The sequence below is a fragment of the Pteropus medius genome, unplaced genomic scaffold (assembly GCF_902729225.1).
Source record: "Pteropus medius unplaced genomic scaffold, Ma_sr-lr_union100, whole genome shotgun sequence".
Classification (NCBI taxonomy): domain Eukaryota; kingdom Metazoa; phylum Chordata; class Mammalia; order Chiroptera; family Pteropodidae; genus Pteropus; species Pteropus medius.
Genome location: NW_024348242.1, coordinates 4,887,274 through 4,913,791, shown reverse-complemented (window position 1 = coordinate 4,913,791; position 26,518 = coordinate 4,887,274). Strand labels below are relative to the sequence as shown.

General features: G+C 50.1%; 1 protein-coding gene, 1 non-coding gene and 1 pseudogene across 6 annotated transcripts in view; 1 reads left to right on the top strand and 2 right to left on the bottom strand.

The window, feature by feature from the left end:
* CFAP251 (cilia and flagella associated protein 251) overlaps positions 1-26,518 on the top strand; it is a 53,977-nt gene that overhangs the window by 8,284 nt on the left and 19,175 nt on the right. For 4 of the 5 annotated variants that reach the window (XR_005656457.1, XR_005656456.1, XM_039879375.1 and 1 more), the window contains exons 4-17: positions 1,059-1,199; positions 3,200-3,309; positions 7,348-7,459; positions 7,644-7,724; positions 9,604-9,681; positions 10,969-11,019; positions 13,055-13,269; positions 15,155-15,349; positions 16,088-16,338; positions 16,688-16,839; positions 17,939-18,112; positions 19,182-19,366; positions 23,250-23,364; positions 23,980-24,143. Coding sequence is in view for 3 of the 5 variants with exons in the window: in XM_039879375.1 (XP_039735309.1) it covers positions 1,059-1,199; positions 3,200-3,309; positions 7,348-7,459; positions 7,644-7,724; positions 9,604-9,681; positions 10,969-11,019; positions 13,055-13,269; positions 15,155-15,349; positions 16,088-16,338; positions 16,688-16,839; positions 17,939-18,112; positions 19,182-19,366; positions 23,250-23,364; positions 23,980-24,143 (2,024 nt within the window). In the remaining 2 variants the exon portion in view is untranslated. Of the gene's footprint in view, positions 1-1,058; positions 1,200-3,199; positions 3,310-7,347; positions 7,460-7,643; positions 7,725-9,603; positions 9,682-10,968; positions 11,020-13,054; positions 13,270-15,154; positions 15,350-16,087; positions 16,339-16,687; positions 16,840-17,938; positions 18,113-19,181; positions 19,367-23,249; positions 23,365-23,979; positions 24,144-24,306; positions 24,849-26,518 lie in introns of those variants that run through there. The other variant, XM_039879376.1, reaches the window with a different exon arrangement.
* Positions 807-925, bottom strand: LOC120616142 (5S ribosomal RNA). Its single transcript, XR_005656497.1, has one exon. It is a non-coding gene; the product is annotated as a 5S ribosomal RNA (ribosomal RNA).
* LOC120616165 (uncharacterized) lies at positions 8,047-8,165 on the bottom strand (annotated as a pseudogene).

The window sequence follows — 26,518 nt, the reverse complement described above, 5'->3', positions numbered from 1 at the left end:
TACTTCACTCACATAATATCCTCGATGTTCGTTTATGTCGTAGCCTGTGTCAGAACCTCCTTCCCTTTGAAGGCCGAATAATATTCGCACTTGGTTTATCCTTTCCTCTGTCGATGACACTTGGGTCGCTTCTGTCTCTGGGCCTTTGTGAAATATGCTGCTGTGAGCCTGGGGGTGCTACTCTCCCTTCGAGACCCTGCTGTTAATTCTTTCTGGGCGTATACCCAGAAGCGTCGTTGCCGGAGTACGTGATAACTCGATGGTCGATGTCTTGAGGAACCTCCATCCTGTTTTCTGTAGCAGCTGCAGCATTTCACATGTCCCCCAAGAATGCACAAGGGTTCCCATTCCTCCACATCCCCGCGCGATCTACCCCTTTTAACGAGTCCAACTCATTGGTTTTCAGCGCATTCACAAGGTTCTGCAATCATTGCTACTGTCTAGTTCCAGAACATTTTCATCACCCCCAAAAGACATACACAACCAAGGAGCAGTCACTCCCACTGCCCCTCCCCCAGCCCCTGGCCCTCACCAGGCTACTTCCTGTCTCTGTGGATTTGCCTGTCCTGGACCTTTCATGCCGATGGGGTCATCATGCAACACGTGGTTTTGCGTGTCTGGCTCCTTTCACTTAGCTCGTGTTTTCAAGGGTCATCCATCTGGTACCATGCTGCTGAGGACTTTCTTTTTTTTTTTATCTTATTTTTTATTTTATTTTATTATTTTTAGGCGAGGCAACCCTTGGTTGACCTCAGATTGCAAGGACCTCGTCAGCTTACAATCCCTTATTTTTTATTTATTTTTTACGCCTACAGCACCTGGTCTTCCTAGGTGGTCTCCCATCCAAGTACTCACCAGGCCCGACCCTGCTTAGCTTCCGCGATCAGACGGGATCGGGCTTGTTCGGGGTGGTATGGCCGTAGACTGCCCAGGACTTTGCTGAAGTGATTTCTTGATGCGAAATCCTCCCCCCAGGGGATCGTGCCTGGAGCGCCTAGCGTCACAGCCCTGGGCCAGGCATGCCGTAGTGTCTTGCTGGTTTCACGTCTGTCTTCCAGACCCTGAGCTGGTCATTCGGCTGGAACAGTTCTCTTCCTGTTTACTATATTCGAGACAAGAACCAGAGGGTCCTTCTGTACGCCAGCACCCACACCGCAGTCATCTACAATGTCCTCAGGAACAGTCAGCGCCACCTCCAGGTACGCCCCGCCTTTCCTCCTGACAGCCAGAGACGTGTCTTCACCTCGAGGGCGGCATTTTGTGTTTCGCTCCGAGGCCTGACTTCCTGGAACTGCTCCCCGTCCTCCTACCTGTCTTCTGAACTATAAGCAAATGCCGTCTCTCGAAATCTACTTTATCGTTCCTCCTCTAATCAGAATCAATGTACAAACAGCGTTGGATTTTAATTTTATAGTAATTAAAATTTAAAACATCTTTTTTTTTTTTTTTCTGTAAAACTGTGGTCAGGATAGAGCATGTCGTTGCTACAGAAGTCTGGTCAAACACAAAGGGCTTCAGCAAGGATTGGGACCTAATTCACACTGGGGTTCAGGGGGCTTTGATCCTCTTAGTCATGCCGAGAAGTGGGCGTTAACACCTCCCCCCCCCACTTTACAGAAGAAGAAACTGAGGCTCAGAGCGATTTCTGACTACCCAAGCGTCGCATGAGACCTGGGTCTCCTGACCTGACAGGTGGCGTTGGCTGTCCTGCCAGCCCCCCCTCCCATCCTGCTCCCTCTCTCCCTGACATGTGGACCCCGTTCCTTTTCCTCATTCACCTGCCCAGATGGCATATGTCCTTGGCGTCCATCTGTCCACTGGTTCACCTGATAAACAGTTCCGTGTTACCATTTTCAATTGACATATATTTTATTTTATTTATTTTTTTAGAGGGGGGATGTCTTTTTTTGAAATTAAAAAAATTTTCAATTACAGTTGAGATTCAATATTAGTTTCAGGTGTGCAGCCCAGTGGGGAGATATTTATATAACTTACGAAGTGATTCCCCCAAGTAGGTCTAGTACCCACCTGTCTCCACCGACATATTTTAATAAGGACTTTGCTAAGTTAATGCCCAGATCAAAAACAACACAAAGTCTTTTTCAAGAGTTCGATTGATACTCAGCATTGTGCCTGGGACACGTGGGTGCAATTTAAGGCATTTGCTTTCCCGAGGTCCAGAAATACACGAAAAAGTCAGCGGGCAGCGCCTCTCGGAGCTGAGCTGAGTGCAGCGCTGGGCGCAGCGGTAACCGCAGAGGGGGGAGGGACAGGCAGTGGAGGAAGGCTCAGGGGGCCAGGGAGCCCGCAGTGGGTGGATGGGCTGAGAAAGAGGGAGGCCGGCCGAGCAGGAGTCCAGCCTCCCCAGAAACAGACAGCTGGAAATGGCCTTGACTCTTCATTTCATTCAGCCCACAAATATTTATCAGAACCACCGTGTTTCAGATGATGGGTCTGTCATCGTGAACAAAACGGATCTAGTGCCCCTTCATGGAGCTTACAACCCGGTGGACAGACAGACATCAAACAAGCGAACACATACATATATAAGTATAAATGATGACACGCACTCAGACGGAAATACAAAGATACGAGGAGAGAGACGAATCAAGGGCGAGAGGAGACTTAGGTTAGATTGGGTGGGCAAGGGACCTGAGGGGTGACAATGAGCCGACCGGGACAGGGCCAAGTGAGCGAGGGGAGTGAGCGAAGGGAGGCCCGGAGGCGGAGACGGGGCTACTTCCCGGCAGGGAGCCTACCATCTTGTTTGTGTTTCCAGAAGAGTCCTCCCTTATGTAGGGGAGGGATCAAAGTGAAAGCAGAGAGACCAGCAGGAGGCCTGAGTGACATTGTCCTAGGGAGATGAGACTGGCAGGGAGGTTCATGGGGCCGACCGTGAGGAAGGGGACGACCCAGATGTTCATTCCCCACCTGGGTTCAGAGTCACACACAGGCCTGGTCCCCCAGGAAGCTGCTGTTCTTTAGGGGGTGTAGCACATCCTTCAGACGTTTCGAGGGGGAGAAAGTTTGCAACCCACCGGCTGTGAGGAAGCACCAGGGAGGCTGGTGGGAGTCGAACTTCCAGCCAGACAAGCCTGGAAAGGGGCTCGGTTCTGTCTGGGGCCCCGGCCTCTCCTGCTGGTGCCTCGGTGCGGCCACACCCTTGACATTTTAAACCACTTTCCCTTCGTCCCTGTAGGGCCACCTTAACGTGATCTCCTGCCTCTGCGTCAGCGAAGACCGGCGGTGGATTGCCACGGCCGACAAAGGTCCCAACAGCCTGATAATTATATGGGACTCCTTCACAGGGTAGGCTTGGCGCGGCCACTTTCCCCGCCCCTGATTTTTGTAGCATATCTGAAAAAAATGAATAATGCTGGTCTGGGGATGCAGAAGCCGTGATGGGGACGTGGGGGCGGGGAGGCGGCGGGGAGAGAGGAGGTTGCCCGAGAAGGCTGGCTGTCTTGTTGCCTGGAGGCCTGATGGGGTGACATGTCCTCGGTGACTTTTCCACTTACGATTCTTGGCTCTTTAAGCCCAGAAACGTGGTTTGTCGGTGTCCCAGAGTCGATTGGGCTGAGGGAAGCTAACGCACCCTAACCTAGCATGGAGGCCCGGAGAAGTTAAGTGACAGTCCCCATCGAGTCAGTTCGCGAGGCCCGAAGTCTGAAACGGGGGTGTCTGCAGGGCGGCTCCCTTCCGGGGCCTCTGAGCTGTCCCATGCTCTCCCAGCTTCCGGTGGCCACCGGCCACCCTTGGTGTTACATGGCTAGTGAACTCATCGTTCCGTCTCTGCTCCCATCTTCCCACGTGCCTCCCCAAGACGTGCCTTCGACCGCATCTGAATCACATCCACAAAGACTCCGTCTCCACATGAGGTCACATCCCGAGGTCCGGGGCGGACGCGGATTTTGAGGGGCTGCATTATCCAGTCCAGCGCGCTTACCTGGCAGGGAGCACCAGGCCTGGCAGTGCGCATGGGATGGGTCCGGTCGGGTGAGAAGATTAGGAGGAAGTTATGTTTAGTGTTCTCGAATGTTCTAGAAGTTACATTTTACGTTCAAGGACACAGGAACTGTCCCCTCCCCACCCCCCCCAGGTGACCAGTGACCTCCAGGGTTCGTGGTCCCTAACCCCGGTCCCCATCTTGCCTGATCCCTCAGGAACCTTTGACACGCTTCCGCTCTCCTCTCTTGGCTCCTCTGATAACTCGCCCCCCTGGTTCTCTGTCCCCTCCTGCTCAGCTGCTGTTGGTACCTCTCACCAGAAAGGAGCAGCCCCAGGCGTGAAACCACGCCCTCAAACGTCTAGAAGTCCTGCTGCATCTGCCCCCAAATGACCTCTGAACCCATCCCCACATTGTTTATCCATTCATCTGTGGATTTATTTAAAAGAGTCATCTTAACCAAGAGGTCAAGTCTCCCTTGACTACTCCCCAACCCTCATCCTCTTCCTAGAGAGGCGGTCTGTTTGGTGTTTCCTTTCAGAACCTTTGCTGCTGTTTTATTTTTATTTATTACTATTTTTAATTCCCCCTACCTTCCACCCCTGACCTAGGCTCAAACCCAAGACCTTCTGTGTGCAAAGCAGATGCGCTAACCACTACTCTATGGAACTACCCCATCTTTGCTGTTGTTTTAAATACACCTATATGGACATCATCGCACGTCATGTGGTTTTTTCCTCCATGTTTTGAGCGTGCTCTTTTTTCAAATGTAAAACTCCGACTGTGCTGCTTCAGAGCTTGTCTGTCAGCCTGGGTTTCAGGGACCATGTGCCTTGCACTGTAGCTGTTCAGACACCTTCCCCAGAAAGTGAAATTCCCCGTCTGCATGCATGCCTAGCCATGAGGGAAGAGCTTGGCCACACAGCAGGGGAATCACCTCCTGCAGCAGGAAGTCGGAAGGCGGGGAGGGTGGGTCCTTCAGGTGTGCCCCTTCTCTGAAGCTCCCCCTCCCCAGGCGAGCCGGCCCCTTACGAACAGGGTTCAGCTTTCACTTTTTTCTTGCTATAAAGCTGTCTCCCCTGCTAGGCCCGGAGCAACTTGAGGGCGGTGTTCTTTTCCTTCAGTTGCAAAGTAAAGCATATTTGTGGTTAACAACTCAAACAATATGTCGATATGAACTTTATGGTATCGCAAATGATGACTTGGGGACCCAGAAAAGATTATTTGGTTTTAGAATTCATATTCACTTTGTTCAAGTGACAAGTAAAAACCATAATTCTTCCTTAAACTTTTTGTTCAGCTTATAAATCTTCCTCTATTTATAAATCTAGCATATTTTTGCAATCTTCTTTAAGGGAGTTTGATTAATGTTTGGCTCCACTTACCAATTTGATTATTAACTCCCTTTAAACATTTCAAACTGCATTTAGAAATTGAATATATTTGATTTCATCTTCAAGTTCTTTAGTAGTCTGATTAAAAAAATAAATCCTTCACCAGCACTTCAGTAATTCTGTAAATCTAATAAATTAAACATAAATATGGCAAATCTTAAGTTCTCTTAAGTGCCCTAATATTGTTTATAAACCTAATACGATTCAAATTTAAAATCAGAAGTCTAAATCAACTACGTACTTTAAATTGGAATCACAAATCTAATCTGTTGGAGGCTCTGATATGTTAAATCCCCTTAAACATCTCCCATCCCTAAAAAAAGGAACAAATTCTCTAATCGTGGATATGTTCATAGTGTAGGAAATCATAGACCGATTTCTTCTTTTCTGTATTTAATTCTGAATATTCCCCAGGGACATCATTATGTCATTTAGGACTGTCTTCCTAAATGAGTGAGTATTTGAGGTGGCTGTTCAGTGGGATGAAATTTTTCAAGTGACAGAGAACCAGACAGGCCCTCAGATAGGACACACGCTCGGTTCCAGCCACGTGGGCCACCGATGTGGCATACTGAGGCCAGTTCATATTCTCTGGAACAGGGGTTCCATAATGAAAAAAAAAGGGGGGGGAGGAGCTAATAGCCCCCATTCCTGCATTCAGTGTTCCCGCCGTCCACTCTTCATTTCTAATGGCAGTCAGGGACCCCCGGCGTGACAGCTCACCTCCATCATTCCTTCATTTGTTTCTTGCATTTCTTCGGCTCTCCTCGATGTGTATAGGTCATTTGATTCAATTCTGCTCGTGTCGAGGCTTTGTCTGCATCTTACAGATCTTAAGTCTCGCCAGTGACACAGTACAGAAGTTTATGTAAATAATTAAAAAACAGAAACAAAAACGGAAGTCCCTTCTTACGGAAACCACGCCTCCAGAGTCACCACTGTTTTAGTTTCGTGTCCATTTCTCCACACGTTCTTCTCTGCCTATAAATCCACACGCACGTGCGTGTGCGTGCAAACACGCCCACAGCTGGGACATGCTACATGCACGGTTTTGTAATGTGCTTTTTTCACAAAAGTTTGGTCACGTTACTAAATCTGCCTTATTCTTTTCGAAGGTGGTATAGTTTCCATTATGCCGTTGTCATCATGTTTTTAACAATTCCCGTGTCGACGGATGTTTGTGGCATTTCCAGATTTCTGTTATTAGAGCAGGGCCACAATGAACACGAGCGGCATTTATCTCTGTGTCCGTTTGCTGTTTATTTCTCTAGGAAACATCATAGAAGTGGAATTTCTCGTTGGGTCATAGGGTATGTGCATTGAACATTTTGATAGCGCTTAATTGCCGTCTGGAAAGCTTGTGCTTAGTTACATTTCCACATATGCGGGAGAACGTCCATTTTCCCAAGAGCTTGGAGGTAGTCTTGGACACCTGTCACCTTGCCATCCTTCACATCTGGCACAGGATCGGCACTCAGCGACGAAGGAGAGACGGAGAGCTCGGAGCGAATCGCATGTTCACATGCCGCCCCGAGTTCATTTACTTTCACATAAGATGCCATTGACATAAGATCTAACATGTTAAAGTATATAGTTCAGTAGCTTTTGGTATGTTCCCAGGTTGTGCAAACACTACCTCTGTCTGGTTCCAAATAACTTTCATCTTCCTGAAAGGAAACCATGAGCGGTCCCTCCCGCCCCCGCCCCCGGGAAACAGCAGTCTGCTCTCTGTCGCCGTGCATTTGCCTGTGCAGGACATCTGATGTCAGTGGCTCCTACACCGTGTGGCCTCCCGTGGCTGGCTGCCTTCACGGAGCGCGAGGTTTCCGAGCTTCGCCCGCGGTGTGGCGTGTGTCGCTGCTTCGTTCCGTTCTGTGGCCGAGTGACATTCCGTCGTGTGCGGAGGACGACGTTTTGTTTACCCACAGTTAGGTCTTGGAAGCGGGTCCCTCTGGGAAGCAGGGCAGGCCTCGGCAAACCCCCGTCCCCCCCCGCCCTGTTTTGCAGCATCCCCGTGCACACAATATTTGACAGCTGCCCGGACGGTAGCGGCATCAGGGCCATAGCCATGACTTTTGACGCCAAGTACCTGGCAACCATCTCAGACGCTGAAATCCAGGTACAGGGCCCTTGGGGGTGGCCTCAGTGGGCTGGCCAACCTGTCCCCGGGGAGCAGCCCCGCAGTGTCTGTGACTCCGGGGCCCGTTGTTAGGCGCGCCCCCTTGTGGCTCAGCTCAGGGAGCTGCGCCCGGTTGATGGGGTCACCGCAGAATCCTCACTGACCCGTCTGCTCTCGTGTACAGAAAGTTTGCATTTGGAGGTGGACTTTAGCGGTGGAAACGCCAGCGTGCTCGCTGGACCTTCCCAAAGAGTACGGTTTTCAGGTGAGTGCGTGGTGAGCCCGTAGCGATCTAAGGCCAGGCCAAACCGACTTTTTGGTGAGAAGTAGAGCTCTTTAAAATCACTTTCGTATCCACGATGCCATTTTATTTTTGATGACGAGGACTAATCTTTTGAGCATTTATTGTGTGCCAGATTCTGCGAAGGTCTTTACATACAATGTCTCCCATTGATCCATGCAAACATGGCAATATCCGTGAAATGCGACTATTAATTATGAACTAGTTTGTCTAACGTCGCCCAGGCTCTTGACTGCCGTTAACATGGGGAAGCCGTTCTTCCTTCTTTCCTTCTGTCTTTTTTTAACACCTACAGCACCTGGCCTTCCTAGCTGGTCTCCCATCCAAGTACGAACCAGGCCCGACCCTGCTTAGCTTCCGAGATCAGACGAGATCGGGCTTGTTCAAGGTGGCGTGGCTGTAGACTGCCACTGCTTCTTTGAACATTACTTCTGCCACATGCTTTCTTCTCATTTTGAGACTCCAATGACATGTAAGTTAGACTTTTTCATCTCGTCCCACAGGTCCTTTATTCTCTTTTCTATATTTTCTGTTCTACTGTGTCTCGATGCTTCAGTCGGATATTTTCTCTCACAATGAATCTTCCTTTCCTACTAACGAATCATTTCTTTGGCCACATTTAATCTTCTGTCAAACCATATTTTGAGTTTTTTTAATCACTTTCTTCAGATCTTAGAATTTCCACTTGCTCCTTTTTCAAAATGGAATTACCTGCCGAGCTCGTCCGCCACGTCCTCTGTTCCCTGCACATATTGTCGACCGTCATCGTCAAGTCTGCGTGCGATGACTCCAGTCCCGGGAGCTCCTGTGGGTCTCTGTCTGTCGCTTGCTTTCCTCCTTGATTTCTGGCCATTCGGACATGTTGTCTCTTTCATACGCCTGGTTATTTTCCTTTGGAATGCCCGATGTCATGCTTTCAAAAGTATAGTAGGCATAATTCGAGGCTCAGGACGATAGCTTCCCCCGAGGAAGACTTACAGGCATTTGGCTCAGCGGTCACCGTAACCCGATCAGAGACTGAGGTGCTATGAGGCTGGTTTTTCGGTCTCTGGGAGGTCTCGCCTGTGTACTCGCTTTCCTCGGCCCTTCACCCCACCCCGGCCTCTGTGCTGTCCTGGCATAAATTCTCGGCATTGGCCTTGGTGGTTTACCTTCCCGAAGTGAAACGGCAAGGAGCGGGAGATGGGGGTGGAAGTCGGGGAGGGATTCTCCCGCGACCTCTCGATGCTGCCTCCTGCAGGCAGCCCGCCCTTCATCTCTGGTGGCGGCCACCCACCCACCTCCCACCGCTACCACTTCAGGGCAGAAGCCTCCCCAGGGACTTCTCACCCCGAGTCGCTATTGTTGTTTCGTTTCTGCATTTCATGTTTCTCTCACTTCTATGGTTTCCACAGGGTTGGTTTTTTTTGAGAAGGGAGCCAGGTAACTCATGCTATTCACCGTCTTGGCAGGAATCAGAATTTCCTTCCGATATTGCGCATTCGTCTCAAGTTATCTTGTGGCCCCGTCGGATTTAGAAACGTGGACACAGCAGTCTTGGTCCAAAAGGACATAGCATAAGGTTATCGGTGAATGCTGGTTTTTACTTTTGCTTCTTCCAATCTATAGATGATGAATCGTCATAGAGGAGACTACGTTAGAAAAGGGGACGATGAGACAATTAATTTTAACACTCAGTATTTAAATTATATTTCTACTGCTTACTAAATGCCGTGTCTTTTCTATTTTATAGTCCTGCTCGGTTATTTTAATAGAAATATTATTTAATTTTAACATTTAGCTTAACCAGAGAGCGACAGAAAATTAATTGTAATGGAATATATTTCCATACTTTATATTTCAGAGCTACCTTACTTTTAATCCAACAAATAATAAAGAATTGGTGAGCAACAGTAAAACGCAGGCAATATATTACTCGTGGGTAAGTAGAAATATTTAGATTTGTTTTAAGTGTACGGACAATTGTATATTTATTCTTTGAATACAGATGTTTTGGTAATGTAACAAAATAGTCTACTTAGGAAACAATAAATCTATATTAACATGTTTTGATTTAATTTAAAGTATTTATTTTAGACCCACTGGAAATTAGCATATTAAATCGGAAGCAGAAAATTTAAATTTTATTTTTTTAAGTAACGAAGCAAAATTTTTTAATATATTTAACAGGTCTAAAATAGAGGATTTTTTGGAGGTGATGGACTTTATTCCCCTTTAGAAATGAATTAACAAACAGATCAGCAATATGTCTTCTGACACGGCAAAATCGTGAAATTAAAAAACCAAAAATGAAGCATAAAATTACCATATAACCCGGCAATTCCTGGGTACAGTATGTCCCCGAAAGAATTGAAAACGGGCCTTTCAAGCACACACTTACACACAGATATCAATAGCAGCATTATTCACAATAACCAAAAGGCAGAAACCAAACGCCTAATCGGCTAAAAAAATGTGGTCCATCCGTATAATGGAAGATTATTTGGCCATTTAAAGGACTGAAGTTCTGACACACGCCACAACGCGGGTGAACCCTGACAACATGATGCCGAATGAAAGAAGCCAGACACCGAAAAGCCACATAGCGTATGACTCCATTGATGCGGAACGTCCAGATTAGGCAAATCCACAGAGACAGAGAGAAGACTGGTGGCCCTCAGGGGCCGGGGTGGCGGAGGGGGCGGGGTCTGGACGGCTCCGTGGATGGGGCTCCCTGTTGGGATGATGAAAGTGTCCTGGAACAGACAGAATGATGGTCGCATAGCATCATTAACATACTAAGTGCCACTGAATGGTACGCTTTAAAATGGTGAATGGTTAACTTCATGTTATGTGAATTTCACCTCAATAAAAAAATGAGAAACAGACAAACACACATGCACTGGGCGATTCTCAGTGGTAGCCTGAAGAGGCTTCTATGATGGCGCTAAAGCCTTAGCAATGTAGAATTCAGGTTTGCATTGACTCCCATTTACAGGCACAATCATTTGTGGCGCTTTTTTTTATTTGTGTATTTGCTTTCCCCTCCAAATGTTTTTAGATGCTCCTGGAGGCAGCAGGTTCTCTTACCTGTAGAAACTGCAAAGCTCTGACCCTGTTTAGAAGCACTCATTTTGATTTTGTTTTATAGTTCTTTCGGAAACGAGGTGGTTTTTTTGTTTTGTTTTTTTTTTTTGAGTAGTGATGACTCTTGTTTTGTGTTTACCAGAATGAAAGAGGAAATGTGCTCACTCACAGCGCCCCAGTTTTAACAGAAAAAGTGAGTATTCCTGTTGTTTGTTTCCTCATCCGATTTTGTGGAGAAGAAACGTGTTAATGTGTAAGCTTAGTCACTTTCGGCTGCTCTGTGCATGTTTTGGTATCAAACCACTGGGAAATAATTTGAAAATTTTAGCCGGGTCCTGGGCCATATCGAATCTGTCAGCTGAACATAATGGAAAGTACTGTTAAAAATGAAACGTTACGGAAAAGAAAGTTCACTGCCGTGAGAAAATACCCCCAGGAAAGTGGCGGCTTTTATAAGGAATGTGTGCGTGTGACGGCGGAGAGAAGATGTGGACAGGTGCGGGCAGAGCGGTGGAATGTGGGTGGATCCCTTTTGAGACGCTCAGTTTTCCGAGCCATTAAAAATGATCCGGGGTATTTAGACATCTACAAGCCGATGGAAAGGCGGCGAGCCAGATGTCAGAGGAAACGTTTCTTTCATCTTGCCTGCTCACCTCGGACGGTTGCATCTGACGTGGAAGTCAGGTCCCGCCTCCTGCCGCATTTCCTGCGTTCGATGCCCACGGAATCCACTCGGTGAGAACCGTATGATTTCGCCGCTTCCTGTCCTCACTCTTGGTGTGACCTACAGATATGTATTTTTTAAGATGGGACAGATGGACATGGGACAGATTATTCTGTCTGCGAACTCAGTTTTTCATAAGACCCCATCTAAAACAGGACGTTGATTCATCAACGTTGGACTGACAGCCAACAGCTGGAACTCATGCCCGAATGACACTCACCTAACACAGGTGCAGGCACACCTTGTTGCACGGTGCCTCGCTTTACGGCTGTTGCGTTCTTTCCAAATTGAAGGCAGAAGAGACCTCCCGCTAGCGAAAAGATTGACTCGCTTCGTTGTGGTCGGGAACCCATCCCGCAGTATCTCTGGGCTTGGGGACACTGGACAGCATTTCAGTATCATGTCTGGGGGCCAGTTTAAATACCAGACTCACCAACAAAAGGCACCTTGTCAAGGAAAAAAAAAAAAAAAAAAGAACAACATAGCACTAAACAGACCACGGAAAGGACACTCGGTTCTAGGGTGGGAGCTAAAACAGGAAAGCAGAGCGTCGCCTCATTTGACCTCAGCTGGAAACAGCAAATTTTTCACCGCTCCGCACGCGCACGCGTCTGCAAATGGGAGTGCCGTGAGGACTGATTTGGGAGTTACAGATAAAGTTTAGAGAGCAGGTAAATTCGCAGATAACGGAATCCACAAATAATAGGGATCGACTGCAATTGAAATAAGAAAAATGCCTCGTATTGAAACAGTGCCGCTCTCACAAAGGACTTGAGGCCCTTGCTGGACCAGCTGCCATTTTTGCCGACCCTCTTGTGTTCGCATCAGCAGAGGTGAACCCTGGGATCTTCTCCGCTGATGGGACGATGGGGTGGCGGGCTTACCGTACCATGTGACAGACTGCTGAAGTTTTTCCATTTATTCCTTTGCTCACACTCACGGAGGGGCTTCACTCACTGCTCTGGGTTCTTCCTATGCTTCACGTCCAAGACACTGTCTGAGGAGGATGGCCTAGTGCCTGATTTCCTGTCGCACGGATATAGGAAGTCATCTGAGACGCATTTCTACGTATCATACTTACTTCCTAATGATGAGAAAATAATCTGTGATCACAAGGAGGCTGGGAGAAATACGTTATGATGTCTTACAGAGCTTGCTTTTGCTCATGATGGGCTCTAGTTTATTTGTCAGTCTCTGACGCCTCAGTAAGAGAAGTCGAACAGGTATAAACGGTGACTGGCCACTCCTTCATTTGCTTTAAACAAACAGTTTAACACGGGACCCAACCCTACACTTGCAAATTGTCAGAGGTTCAGAACCGCCTGACCCATGGCAAGCCACAGGGATGCGGATTATTTTTTAGCGATTGCTTTAAAAAAAAACAAAACTTAATTGTTTTTCTTTTATATTTCAGTGTAATATTACAACACGCCCTATGTTGATAAATGCTTTGTGTTATATTTATCCCTAAACCGTCACTCATAATCTGTCTTTGGAAACGCAGACATTCAACAAGCTCGTGGGCAAGTTTAGCCAGTCCATCTTTCATCTGAATTTAACACAAGTGCTCTCTGCGACGATGGAAGGGAAGCTGGTCGTCTGGGACATACACCGCCCACCGCCGGCCGCCTCCGCCTCTCTGGGCCCTCCCTACATCAAGCCCTGTAAACTGGTTCATTTGCAGAAAGAGAGTATTACTGTGCTTACCGCAGTTGATAGGTAATTAGCCCCCATAAGTAGCTAGCTGTCGACGGTTCTAAAAATATTTTAAAACCCTTCGAGTGTATACCCATGTTTTTGTATGTGCAAAGAATATTTCCAGGGACGTTAGCTGGGAACATTGGTTGTCTCTGAGGAAAAGAACGAGGGACTAGGATCCAGGATGGGGGTGGATGTGCTGCTTTTTATAGTCTCATTTGTGCTAAGTGGTTTGCTTTTTTTCTTTTTTTTTTTTTATCATAGGCATGTATTACTTTAAAAAATCCCTTTGTATCGGTGAAACAAAAAGTGATTTCTCCCCCGCTCTGCACCAAACAGACTTATTTTGCACCCTAAAGTTTACAACTTTGAATTTAAGAAAATAATGAGACTAGCTATGTTGTGTTTTTTTCTGATTACAAAATAGCATTTTCTCATTATGAAAAGAAGAAATACACCAGAACTTTATGAAGCTCTCTAACCGTATGATTTTGAGAGGCTGTCGGGGCTCACAGATGACCATCAAAAGCCTTAGCCTCAGATAGAAAGGGGTTCACACCCCAGATGCCTCCCTCTCTTGCTGAGTATTACCTCTGGGCGAGGAGCTAGACTTTGCTGAGCCTCCATGTTACTGTCTGTAAAATGGGCATAAACAATAGTCTCCACCTCAGAGTGATTGTCTGAGGATTTGCACAGGTGAAATCGTCATTATTAGTGTGGTAAGAGGGGTCCCCAAAAATGACGGAGACGATTCCCTAACGACCAGGGCCCCGCCCATAAGGTTGGGGTCACCGTGCCACTCGCTTTCCAAAAGCCCGTTTACTTTTCCTTTCTTTGAAAACAGGAAACAGGGAGGTCCTGGCGTGGCTTTGCAAAGAGAAATGCAAATTGTCATCTTCGCTCAGTGGTGCGAACACAGTAGTAGAATTGCAACTGACAGCGCAATCTACTGCGAGTTAGCTGGGGGTTAGGACCCAGGGACGATCGGACCCCGCTTCTCCATGTTCAATGAAACCCAGCCAGGACCAGGGAAAAAAGGTCTCTGAAAACACTGGGCCTGTTTTTGCCGTTTCTGTCCAGCAGAGGGCAGTGAAAGCTGCTGTAGCCAATTACTCTGCCCACCTGCCTTGCTTCTTAATCAGGAACTTCATTCAATCACTTTGCATGTATAAGAGGAAACTCATCCCCTCCTTCCCCTGTGATCAGAATTATGTCGGAGGCTTAGAAGCAAGCGAGCCCGTTTGGGGTGGATCCGAGGACCGGAAATAAAAGCCATTTTGTCACGTGCGGCACTGCCTTTGTGTGACGACTGGACAGGGTTTTACAATCCCTCTAATAGCAGTGGCTTCCCGTACAGTGGCTCGTGTCCCATCGACAGCTTGTGTGATTTCGGAGGGCTGGTAGATGGACTGTGGTCATCTGTAGTCTTACGGCGGAGAATGCAAATGACTGCCCACCGCAGGCGCGTGCGGCCGATCTTGGAGGGCTGGGAAGAACAGGACAGGGAGCATGGACTTTGTGTCAGATACACCCGGCTCCCGCACGGTCCGGCCACAGGACCCTGACGGGGTTGCCAGGCAGACGTTGTGTCCCAGGCACTATTTGGGACATACATATACTGAAAGATTCCTTGTCGTCGTCGTCGATCTGAAATGCGAATTTAACTGGGCATCCTGCCTTTGTATTTTCTAAGTCTGGCAAGCCCAGGCCTCGAGCCAAACTCCTAACTTCTCTGAGCCTCACAGACGTAAAGGGGGTAACAGTAACACCAGCCCCGCAGGGCAGGATCAAGTGAAGTTTTTTACAGCGGCCGGAATCCAGAGCCTTGACGCGTGGTTCGGTGTTCGGCTGATGGTACTCACCGCCGTTATTAATTTGGCAAACTGGCGTTTCTCTCCAATTGCAGCTACATCGTCACAGGTGACATAAAGGGCAGCATTAAGTTCTACGATCACACGCTGGCCATCGTTAACTGGTACAGCCACTTCAAACTCGGCTCCATAAGAACTCTGTCCTTTTCGAGGACCCCGGCGTCTCCTCCCACCGAAAAATCAAACTATCCTCCAGACTGCACTTTAAAAGGTGACCCTTTTGTTGTAAGGTGAGTCGTGAATGAATCTAGTCGTTCGAATGGTCAAAGAAGACGATCGATGTCTTCTTAGTTTTCGTGAGGGGGAGCGTTCGCCTTGCTCCTGGCATGTGATGGTGGGACCTGGGTCTCCTCGTCGGTCCTGTCCCCGGCTTAAAGATGGATCTCCTCGGCCAGTTATAACGGCTAATCATTTTTTAAGTGAAACATTATTTTCACATTGAGAATCTTTAGTGACTGGGAGCAAGAAAGGGCTTCTCCCTGAGCTCTAATCTCTGCTCTGCTCAGCATCCTCTGCTGTAGGTTGGTCTCTGTCTTTGAAGCTGAGTTTGTCCTAGCAGCGCTAAGGTTAAAGGCATTTGGTAATTAATAGCCATAACATTTCAAGACGGAATTATCTGAGCGCCTGCTTAATTACCCTTGCAGTATTTTGCCTGGCCGGCTGTATGTGTGCACCAAGCTCCATATTTGCATACACAAATGAATATTTGCATGTGCAGATTAGCTAATTGTACGACTGACTGTCCATCTGCATACTTAATGACTCAATTTACATGTAGAAATGTGGGCTTTTTCACTTGCAAATGGAAGGGTGGTGGGTATTGGTGGTATATTTTTGGAGCTGTTGGGTTAATAATGTCGCTAAATTACAGACGACAGAGGCGCGTCCTGTGCAATTAGAAGCGGGGCAGCTGGGGTGCCCCGTTCCCCGCGGACACTGACACCCTGCGGCCTTTCCCTGGCAAACAGGAATTTCATCATTGGAACAGCTGACGCGACAGTGTACCACTTGGCGGCGGATGGAACCAAACTTGACAAGTTGTTTGTAGAGCCCAAGGATGCCATTTGTGCCATTTCCTGCCACCCGTACCAACCCCTCATCGCCATTGGCAGCTTCTGTGGGATGATCAAAGTGTGGAATTATGAACAGAAAACATACCTTTTCAGCAGGGTCTTCGAGAAGGGGTTCGGAGTGCAGAGTCTAACCTACAACCCGGAAGGTATTTTCATTTGATTTTATCAGCCCGTCTGAGGTTCCAAATCGAAACAGAACCCAAATGGCTGCAGCCTTGGCCGTCACGGCTCCAGCAAGTTTACCTTGACCCTACCTCCCCCCCAGCCACCAGCAGGCTGCATGAGACGCCTTCTTCTCCCTCTGGGCTTAGTACCTACCATCTGAGCGCTCATCCCAGAGTGTCGCACCCTTCACTTATTTTCGGCATCTGGGGACCTCGTCGGTCACATTCATCGCTGTCTCCCCGGCGCCTAGAACAGGGTCCGGCACGGAGCCGATGTTTCTTGCGTGAATGAAGTCCCTTTTGATCTTCGTTCCCTGGCTTGTGATTTCAGGAGCCCTTCTTGGAGCCGGCTTCACGGAGGGGACGGTTTACATACTCGACGCAATGTCCTTAGAAAATGAAATCTCCGAGCCTTTCAAATACTCCAGAACCAACGTGACTCACATAAGCTTCTCCCACGACTCCCAGTATATGGCGACCGCTGTAAGTGCTTTCACCGAGACCCGTCCGGTGGCTTAGCAACCTTATTTAAAGCCGAAAGAGAGAGGGCTGGCGGGGTGGGGCGTGGTCTGGAAGGAGGTGACTGCAAGGGTGCAGGGTTTCTTTGGGGGGGCGAGGAAAATGCTCTAACATTGTGATGAGGGACATACAACTCTGTGAATATACCAGAGCCCGCCAAACACGACAACTTTAAATGAGTGGTGCCGCGTGTGAATTCTATCTCGGGGAAGCTGTTAGGAAGAGAGCCAGGGGCTGGGGGGAGAGACCAGGGCCTCAGCCCTCCGAGCTCGGGGGCTGCCGCCCCGACGGATCGCTTTGGTTTCTTGGTGTTTTGGACCCTCTCTCTGCCTCCGTGTGTTCATCCTTCCCTTTCGTTTCTGACGAGACCGCAGGCTCGTTGATCTCCGAGCAGAGTCTCCGTGGGTAGTTCGGATGCTCTTCCTTCCGTCTCTGAATCGGGTTCCTGGGCGTGAAGACCCTCGGACCCCTAATCCCCCCCTTCCCCCCGGTGGCCTTGCCTTGGTGCCAGGGGTGGGGGTGGGGGGCTAAACCGCTGTCCCATCTCCACCGCGGCCCGGCCTCTCTCCTGGTCTGCGCCCGGCGCGTCTGAAGGTCCCAAGCCGCCCTCACCCGTCCGGACACCGCCTCAGTGTCCCTTCAGGCTGGTCTCTCCCACTCTCTGACCCTCTCAGTCTCAGCCATCATACTTAAAAAAAAAAAAAAAATCCAACGTACCTTTTTTTGTGTGTGGCTGGATGAAGAGAAGGGAGGACCCAGGCCAGAAGAGCCAGGGGCTTCGACAGAGAGTCGGAAGTCGGGGGGACTAGAGAGATCAAGACTGTGGTGTTGGAGAAATACTCTCTCCCCTCACCGCTCTCGAGAGTTACCTGCTTTTTACCTTAATTTTCCCATTTGCAAAACGGGTGTTGTTTTACTACTCGCTCCGAAAGACGAAGATTTCTTTTTGGGTAAAATATCAGGATAAAATAATGTGAGCAAAAGTAGTATGAAAAACATAAGGATGATTTTGAAGTGGCAGAATTTAAGGAGGAGTAACTTGGGCTCTTTCGCTCACCTGCAGGACGCAAGCTTCACCGTGGCCGTGTACAAGGTCAGAGTCAGAAACGGACAGAGGGTCTGGGAATATCTGGCGCGGCTTCGTTCTCATCGCCAAAGCATCCGGAGTCTCCTGTTTGGGGTTCATCTGGACAGCAACGAGCCGAGGCTGCTGAGCCTCGGCAAGGACAGGCTCTTGGTGAGCTGCTCAGTTTTCATTCACCTGGTCACCGGGACCCGTTTGTCCGTTTACGTCCCTGGCATCTGGCGGAGAGCCGGGCACACAGTGTGGCTAATAAAGTGGTGTGCGTGTGTGTATGTGTATGTGGTGTCGTGTGTGCATGTGTGTGCATGCGTGTGTGTGCGTGTGTGCATGTGTGTGTGTTGGGGGGGGAGTGAATGTACAACGAAGCGGCATGAGCCCCTCCGAGCTGGCACTTGGCCTGGACACGGCTCTGACGTCACGTAGAGCCTCACGTGATGGCTTCTGGGGGGAGCACGCCGGGCTGCAGGGAGGTGGTGTCCCCACGGCGTGGAGAACTCAGCCACCCTCGCCCCTCAGTGTACATTTGGAAAACCATCACTCAGCTAATAGAGGATGTGAGATAAGTGGGAGAGGTAGGGACAGTGGCAGATGTGATGTTACGTGATCAAGCCAGAAGGATTCAAAATCAATCAATCAATTAATCAATCTATGTACCTATCTATCCATCTTAACTTCCTTCCCTCCCCTTCTCTCCTTCATTATATCCTTCTCTCTATCCACCCACCCATCCATCCACCCATCCAGCCACCCATCCATCCACCCATCCATCCATCCATCATCCATCCTGGTTTGGCCACCAGAACTACCTGTGGGTAAAATTCAGCAGGCTGCTAGTTTATGAGTGTCAAGAGCTAAGATTTAGATATGAATTAGTTGCCAGCCTCAAAGAGTTCCCAAGATACTGGGACGCGAAACAGCAGAACCGTAAGAGTTCAGGTTTTACAGTCAGTCGGACCTCACCACTTCTAAGCGGTGTGACCTCGTGCAAGCCGCTGAACCGCTCTGAACATCTGTTTCCCCATCTGTAAAATGGGCCCAGCAGTACCACTTTGCGGAGATGGGGGTCGTGAGTATTAAGCAGACCCCATCATGGTCGCTCGCCGGGTTGAGGGTCTAGACAGGTCTTCTCCTAGGAGGCTGGATGACGTCTCCCCCGGTTAGGACTGTTGGCTGACGTCGTTTGGCTCAGTCTTCACAAGTGTCCATCCGGGCTCCTCTGTAGATAGAGTACAATCTTCTCAAGAGCTGCAGAGACCACCTGGAAGTCCTTGACATCCACCAGACCGACCAGGGCAACTACCCCACGTGCATGATCTGGTACCCTCCGCTCACCAAGGAGCTCTTCATGCTCGTTTGCAACAGTGGCTACAAAGTGAAACTTTTTAATTCTACCACAAAAATGTGCAGGTAAGCCGCAGGGCTTCCCGCTAACCTGGCGCGGAAGTCCATCTCCCGGCCCCCGGCCTCTCGCGAGTCCCAGTCGGCGAGCGGCTCGGCCGCCATTGCTGTCACTCACGTCGCAGTGGAGGGAACTGAGGCAGCTTCGAGGTAAGTCATTGTCACCCAAGGTCAAATGGCCGGGAAGTGCCCGAGGCAGGGTTCTGAGCCCAACACCACGCAGAGACGAGGTCCCCAGACCTCAGTGCCCGAGACTCAGTGAAGGAACCGGAAAAGTGGCCGGTGCCCTAAGACGTCTCCTGGTCTTCCCTCGGGGACGAGAACAGGTGTTTCCACGTGATTACTGCCGGGCGTCTGATTTTTTTCCTACTCTTGCTTCTTAAGGGAGTTTTCGAGTTCACCCGGTTGCAACCCTGTGTTCGCTCCGTAGTTCCCGAGCCCCCGCGCGAGCCGGGTGCTGTTCCAGGTGCTGAAGGCGGCAACGAACACGCAACCGTGTTTCTGTCGTCCCGGGCTTTGCGTTTCAGTGGGAGAGCAGGGTTCGCAGGAGAGGCCGGCCTGGAGAGCCACACCGAGGGCAAGAGCCCATGGTGCTTTAAAGCCATGAGCCAAGAGAAGCTTCCAGAAGGGAAGGGTAGATACAGAAGAGGCCAAAGGACCAAGCCCAGGGCACCCGAGGCTCGGCACCTTTGAGCAGCATCCTGCATCCCGACATCCGTCCGCGTCGGGGGCCGGCCTCCTGTGCGGCTCGGCCTGTGGGTCCCAGGGTGTGCGCCTCACGACAGACGGAGACTACTGTACACCGTCCCCGTGCCCGGCTCATCTTCCACAGCCCCGCACAGTGTTATCCCACTGGGGTTCAGAGAGGTGACAAAATGAGGTCCAATAGCTGGTCAGGGGAGGGCGGTGCTCGGTGCCCGAACCCAGCTCTGGCTCTGTCACCTGCTCCCAGGCCCCAAGGTGGCCCCGGAGTTGGGGTCCTCCCTGGCCAGGCCTAGAACACAGCTGCTTCCCCTGCGGGCGTGGCTGGGACGAGCAGGGGCACCGAGGCAGGAGCGATAGAAGTGAGGCTGCCTCAGTGACCCGCTAGATGACTGGCCAACAGAAGCTGGCCCCCTGCTTGAGCAAGGTCGTTTTTAAAAAAAATTATCTCAGTAAGATTGGTTCTCAAAAGGCCAGGATCACCCGGGATCTTTTTTTTTTTTTTTTTTTTTTTTTTTTTTTTTAAGTTCTTTCTAGAAGAGCCCAAGGAGAAATGACTGAGAAATGCCATGTCACATGGCAGGACCAGGAGAGAAATCTGGCACAATTAAAAAATATTCATTCAAACACTGGGAAAGGGGGCCTTTGAAAGAAATATGTAAGGAGGAGTTTTAGGAAGATTTTGGAATCTTTGTACATCACATTTAATGGGCACAAGCTTTTGGGGCAAAGAATATCGCATAGATATGCCCAGTCCTGAGAAAATCTGAGTTTTCTGAGTAAGTGGTTTGCGGGGGCCGAGGACCCTAGGCTTGGGGTTCCTGCTAATAGTGACTAACTGGGGACTTAGAGCCACGCAGTTAGGAGTTTGTGCAATTGAAGATCAACCCGAAATTAGCAGGAAGCATCTTTCCTAAAAAATAACTTACCGAGGTGAAATTCACAAAACATGCTGTGAAACGGGTTAAAGTGAACCGTTCGGTGGCATTTAGCGCAGTCACAATATTTGCCACCTCCTCCTCTCTCTAATTCCAAAACGCTTCCGTCACGCCAAGGAAAACCCCTCACAAAAGGCATCTTGTGAGTTGTGGGACCACACCTTAACTGGGGAGAAATCGTCTTTTCACGACAAATGCAAAACGATTTTACAATGCATTGAAAAAGATTGAAAAGAACACGAAAAGGCCATTCACGGAAAAAGGCCAATAAACCTGCGAGCAGATGCTCACGAGTGCATCAGAGATGCACCTCAGATCAGCAAAGATAAAAATGATCGATAGCGCCTCGGGCTGGCAAGGGAGCGAGGGAGGAGCACTCCCCCAGCTGCCGCCGGCGGGGGTGGCAAGCCGGGCCGCGTTTTGGGAGAGCGATTCGTCACCGTCTATTAAACTTTATCGTCTCTCCGACTTCCAGGAATGCAGCCCACAGAAGTACTCGCGCAGTGTGCCAAGGCATAAGTAAAAGGATGTCTTGTTTGAAAATATTTTTTAAAATGGAAACAATCCAAATGTCCATTAATAGGGGATTAGTTAAACGACGGCTTGTCTGCACTGAGACACGATGCCGCGCTTAGGAAAGAGAAAAAGAGAGGATGATAAGCTAGCTCTCTGCACAGGACCCTGGAGAAAGCTCCAAGATACAATACGGGATAGAGCAACAAATCGCCAAATAAGCATGACTGTATTTTCATAGAAAATTATATAATTTATATTTTTTCCATACAAGATTATAATTACATAGGTTAGAATGTGTCTAAACGAAATTATCGCGTCATGTACACCAAACCAGTCCCCGTGATTATCTTGGGATAATGTAGAAGTGTGGCTAGATTTTCTACTTGAAGTTCGTCTGAACGTTTGAAATCTCTCGCAGTGCATAAGTAACACTTTTTCAATCAGAAGAAAAATGTGTTAATTTTATGAAATTGTCAGATCATTTCAACAATACTAGGCAATAGCTATGCAGCTCCTACGATGTTCCAGAAACGGTTCTGAGTGCTTTATACACATTACGTTATTTAATGCTCACCCCAGTTCCATGGGCTAAGTACTGTCATTGTCCTGGCTTTAGCAACAAAGACCCAAGGCACAGGTTGACCTCTCTTGGTTGTCTGTTCATTTGTTTATAATTTAAATTCAGATATAAATCACATACCATAAGATTTACCCTTTTCTCAGTGGTGTTTACTAGATTCACAAACTCGTGCAACCATCGCTGCTATTCAATTCTGCCAAGTATCACTCGTTTGTGTCCCAAGCACCTACCTTAGTGCCTGGCACAGAGAGGTGCCCCCCCAAAAGGCTGCTGAATGGATTAGCTCTTTGTTTCTTCAGCACGTGTACACAGAGTGTCTACTGCACCCTCCAGACGTGGGCTGGGTGCAGGGGACACGGGGAGGAAACACACCCCGACAAACGAGGGGCTCAGAGTATAAGACGAAATAGCTACCGGCCTTCCACAGAGGCAGATCCAGCCGTTGTGGGGTGTGGAGTGTATTCAATCTTGTGGGCCCTAAGATACATAATTAAGAGTAAAAACTGCCTAGGGCCCTTCCAGAGCCTCAGAAGGCACCTGTACGCGTGAGAGGTCCAGCGGCTCTGGGCTCGGAGATATGTCTGATTCCTAATTAGTGGCGCAGGGTCTGAGTTAAGGAAGTCCCCCCCGTCCCCCACCGGCTGCGGGGGTTCGGTTTACTGCCAGCTGGATTCCAGATCGCTTTTGGGGGAAGTCTGTGTGTTCCACATATACCCAAGTGTCAGACATCTGGAAAGTGGACAGCATCTCATTCTCATGCTTGGGCCGGCCGCTGGGGACGGGGGTGTTTGCTTGCGTTCTGCCAATGCATGTCACTTCCTCGCCATGTTTTCCTCATCCCTCGTTCACGTACACGTTCTTGGGGCATAATGTTCCCTGCACTCAGCTGTCAAGGAAGGCAAGTCGCAGCCTCCACCGCTAAAAGCACGCTCCACGGTCGGTATGCCTGGGGCACTGGCCGTTCGGAGCTGTTGCCGCTTACTTATGGCGGCTGTTAGCAGTGGTTGAGAGAGAAGTTCCTCCGGGTGGGCTTGGTCGAGGGACAGGACAGGGAATTCAGAATTTAAAATGCGTAGGATGTCACGAAAGGTAGCTCATCATAAAACCTCTGTCCCGATTTGTGGCATTTAAAAAGGGTTTCCTCTTCCTCCTGCAGAAAGACACTTCTCGGGCCGGTCTATGGCTCTCCCATCGAGCAGATACAGATCCTCCCCGTGAAAACCGCCATGGAGCTGCAGAAACGCTACCTGGTGTTTATTAACAGAGACAAGGTATTCCCCTCCGCTCGCCACCTCTGTAAGACATCCGGCTCTGTGTGCTTTGAACGGCGGTTGGCCCCAAGTGTTGCAAGACTCACGGATGCTTGGTTTCGTAGCTGAGGCCGCCACCTCTCATCCCAGCCCAGGGTGATACTGAAAACTGTCACAGAGAAGCGAGGAGGCTGGGGGGGCAGTTACCCTCTCTGCCGCACCCCCGGTGAGGACACCAAAGTTCTTCTTCTTTCCGACTTATTTACAGAGAAAAAAATCTTATAAAGGCATACAGATCAGCCGTATGTTTAATGAGTAATCTGTATTGAAAAGCATAAAATCATAGGATGCCAGAATTATTCTGGAAAACCGTGGGCGCCCGACTATGGAAACGGGAGGAAAGCTTTCCTTCTGAGTCCCTGCTGGAACCTGGTGTCTCTCTCCTAAGGGACCGTCCGCAGGGGTCGGCGTGGGCGGAACCTCAGCCATGTGAAACGCGACTCTCACACACTGACACGGTCCCTGACACACAGGTCCTCCCAGCAAACAGACCCGGAGGTAACGTGCAAACGGGCCAGGCCTGGCCCAGGGCCCAGTTACCTGAGTCTGACTGTCCAATGACATGTTCCTTTCCAGGTTGGACTTCAGATACTGCCCGTCGATGGCAATCCGCATAAGACATCGGCTATTATATGCCACCCAGATGGGGTGGCCGGAATGGCCCTCTCCTGCGACGGCCGCTATGCCTTCACAGCGGGAGGACAGGATCGGTCGGTGATACAATGGGAAATCAACCTAAGGTACGTGACGGGGAGAGGAGCTCGGTCCCTCCAGCAAGGGGTCAAGTGCAGATCCTTCTTTCCACTCAGCAGCAGCGGCAGGTGTTCAGCCCTGACTACGTGCCAGGCACCGTGCTCGGCCTGCGGGTACAGGGATGAACCAAGACTCCGGCCTTGCCCTCAGGTAGCTCCCCATGACATCCGTTCACGTCGCTATGGAGACGGAAGGTTGCTCTCGTCTCGGGGACCAATGGTATTTGCAGTCGGCGCCGTGCGGTTCCACCGCGGTCACTCGTGTCCCCTGAGACGCTTCTCGCTCTGTCGTCAGCAAATCCATACCAGCTGGACAGGTCTGGCCCGAATCTCCAAAGCACGTGCTACCGAAACAGTAAGAGCTTGTTCGAAGTTCGTGTTTTCGGTCTGCTCTCCTCACCCATCCACCCTGAGCCGAGACTCTGCCTCGAGTGAGCCTGAGGACTCCAGGGTCGAGTGCTGGCTGGCGCGTGACGTTGAGGATGCAGACCTGGGCTTGAAGGCAGACCAGTTCTCTGGTGGCTGTGGGACCCCTGGTTTTCAGATTCCTAGTCAGTGAAAGGGGGGTGATCCTCAGGACTTTATAGGGTCCCCGTGAGGAACGGGTCAATCTACGTAAAGCGCCCAGCGCAGAGCCAAGGACTCGATAAATAAATGATTTCCTTTCTTCCTTCCTTCCCCTGGAGAAGGCGTTTGCTTAAGAGCTCAGGCTCTTTCTTACTAAAAAGAGTGGAGGCGGGTGGGGGGCTTGCGGCAAGCACACGACGACCTCCTGACCTCCCCAAGTCCTCCCACGCTGCCCCAGGGCAGAGCCGGTTCCGTCCCTACCCACCGCCTCCGAGTTCCTGCCCCGCGGGTGGCCCCCTGCCTGGCAGAGTCTCACTGAGGAGCCTTCCTTCCTGAAGGCACAGACTTGATGTGTGGCTCCCGGGAAAGCACGCCCTGTGCCACCTGCTGGAACCCCCGGCGGTTTCAGACTGTAGTTGCAGCTCTGACCTTCACCCCCGGCCTCCGCCTGAGGAAGCAGATCTTGGGAATTTAGAAGCTGGGGGTGACCGAGCTGCTCTCCCATTGAGGAGCTGCTCAATTCCTTGGCCCCTCGCCTGGGACCTGGGACCGCGGGGGCCAGCGACACCCTGGCGGGAGAACAGAACCTTCCCTTCTTCATTTTTGTCGTCTTCTCAGTCATCTTAGGGTCTGGAATGGCAGAGATTTAAAGAAAGAGAAAAGGCTCCCGCTTTTCTCCAGCTTTCCTGTGCCTGGCCAGAGTCCAGGCTTCCGGGAGTTTCAATTTAATCTTTTGTAGGGACAAAGGATCGTTATAAACCAATTAGCACTTCATCGCCGCTTCTGGTGTCTTCATATGTTCAGCGCTTCACTAATGGGAAGAAATGTAAAAACCCTAAACAAGGAAACGAACGACATTCCCAACTAGATCCGCTTGCTGGTGGCCGAGTTGTAGGGTAAAAAAAGATGAGACATTCTCTCCTGTCCCGGTCACTTTAAGCAGTGCACTCCTAGGCCCACTGACGGTCACCACGGCACATGGCACCGGCCCCCCGCTAGAGACCACTGCCCGCCATCCTTCCCCCAGTGTCCACTCCGACATACCCTCTCTTCCTCCCATGTCCGCTAGCGTGCCAACCCTTTTCTGTCCTTTGTCTGGCATCTGTTTTTTGGTTTTTTTTTAAATTACTTTTTTACGCTCAACCTCACGCCCCCCTCTAATCCTGCTGGCCCGCTCGGACAGGAGCAGGAAGACCCGGATTCAAGTCTCGCCTTCCCTGCCTGCCTGCTGCGTGGCCTCAGGCACGTCCCTTAACTTCTCTGAGCCGCGGTTGCTCCTTCTGTTAAATGTCGCCACCCAGTTCAGCTGGCGTGGGGGGTCACGATTATAACCGTGGCTGTTACTCACCCTCCTCTTCTTCCCCTAGAGAGCATTTAGTGAGCGCTTACCGCATGCTACTGACAGTGCCGCCCGCTTCCCGAGCTTTAGCTCGTTCCCCAGAAGTACGGTGCGCCTTTCCGGGCACGTAGTAGGTTGTCGATCAACGTACTCCCCTTTTGTGCCCCGGTGGCCTCTTTTTTGGTCGCGAGTGTTAGAGACCCAACTTAGGCAAAAAGAGGACTTTTATGTGAGGTCATCGGGGGGGGACTCCTGCAGGAGGTCACTGGGGGGGGGGGACTTATGAGGCCATCGGGACCTGCGGCCGCCGCCCCGCGGGAGGAGCAGGGACAGTGCACACTCAGGGCCCTCGGCGTGCGCCCCGCACTCTGCTCCGCTGTCGCTTCGTTCTCTGCAGGACTGGATTTTGTCACTCGGCAGGAATGTGGCCTGCGGTCCGTTCCCGAATTCCACAAAC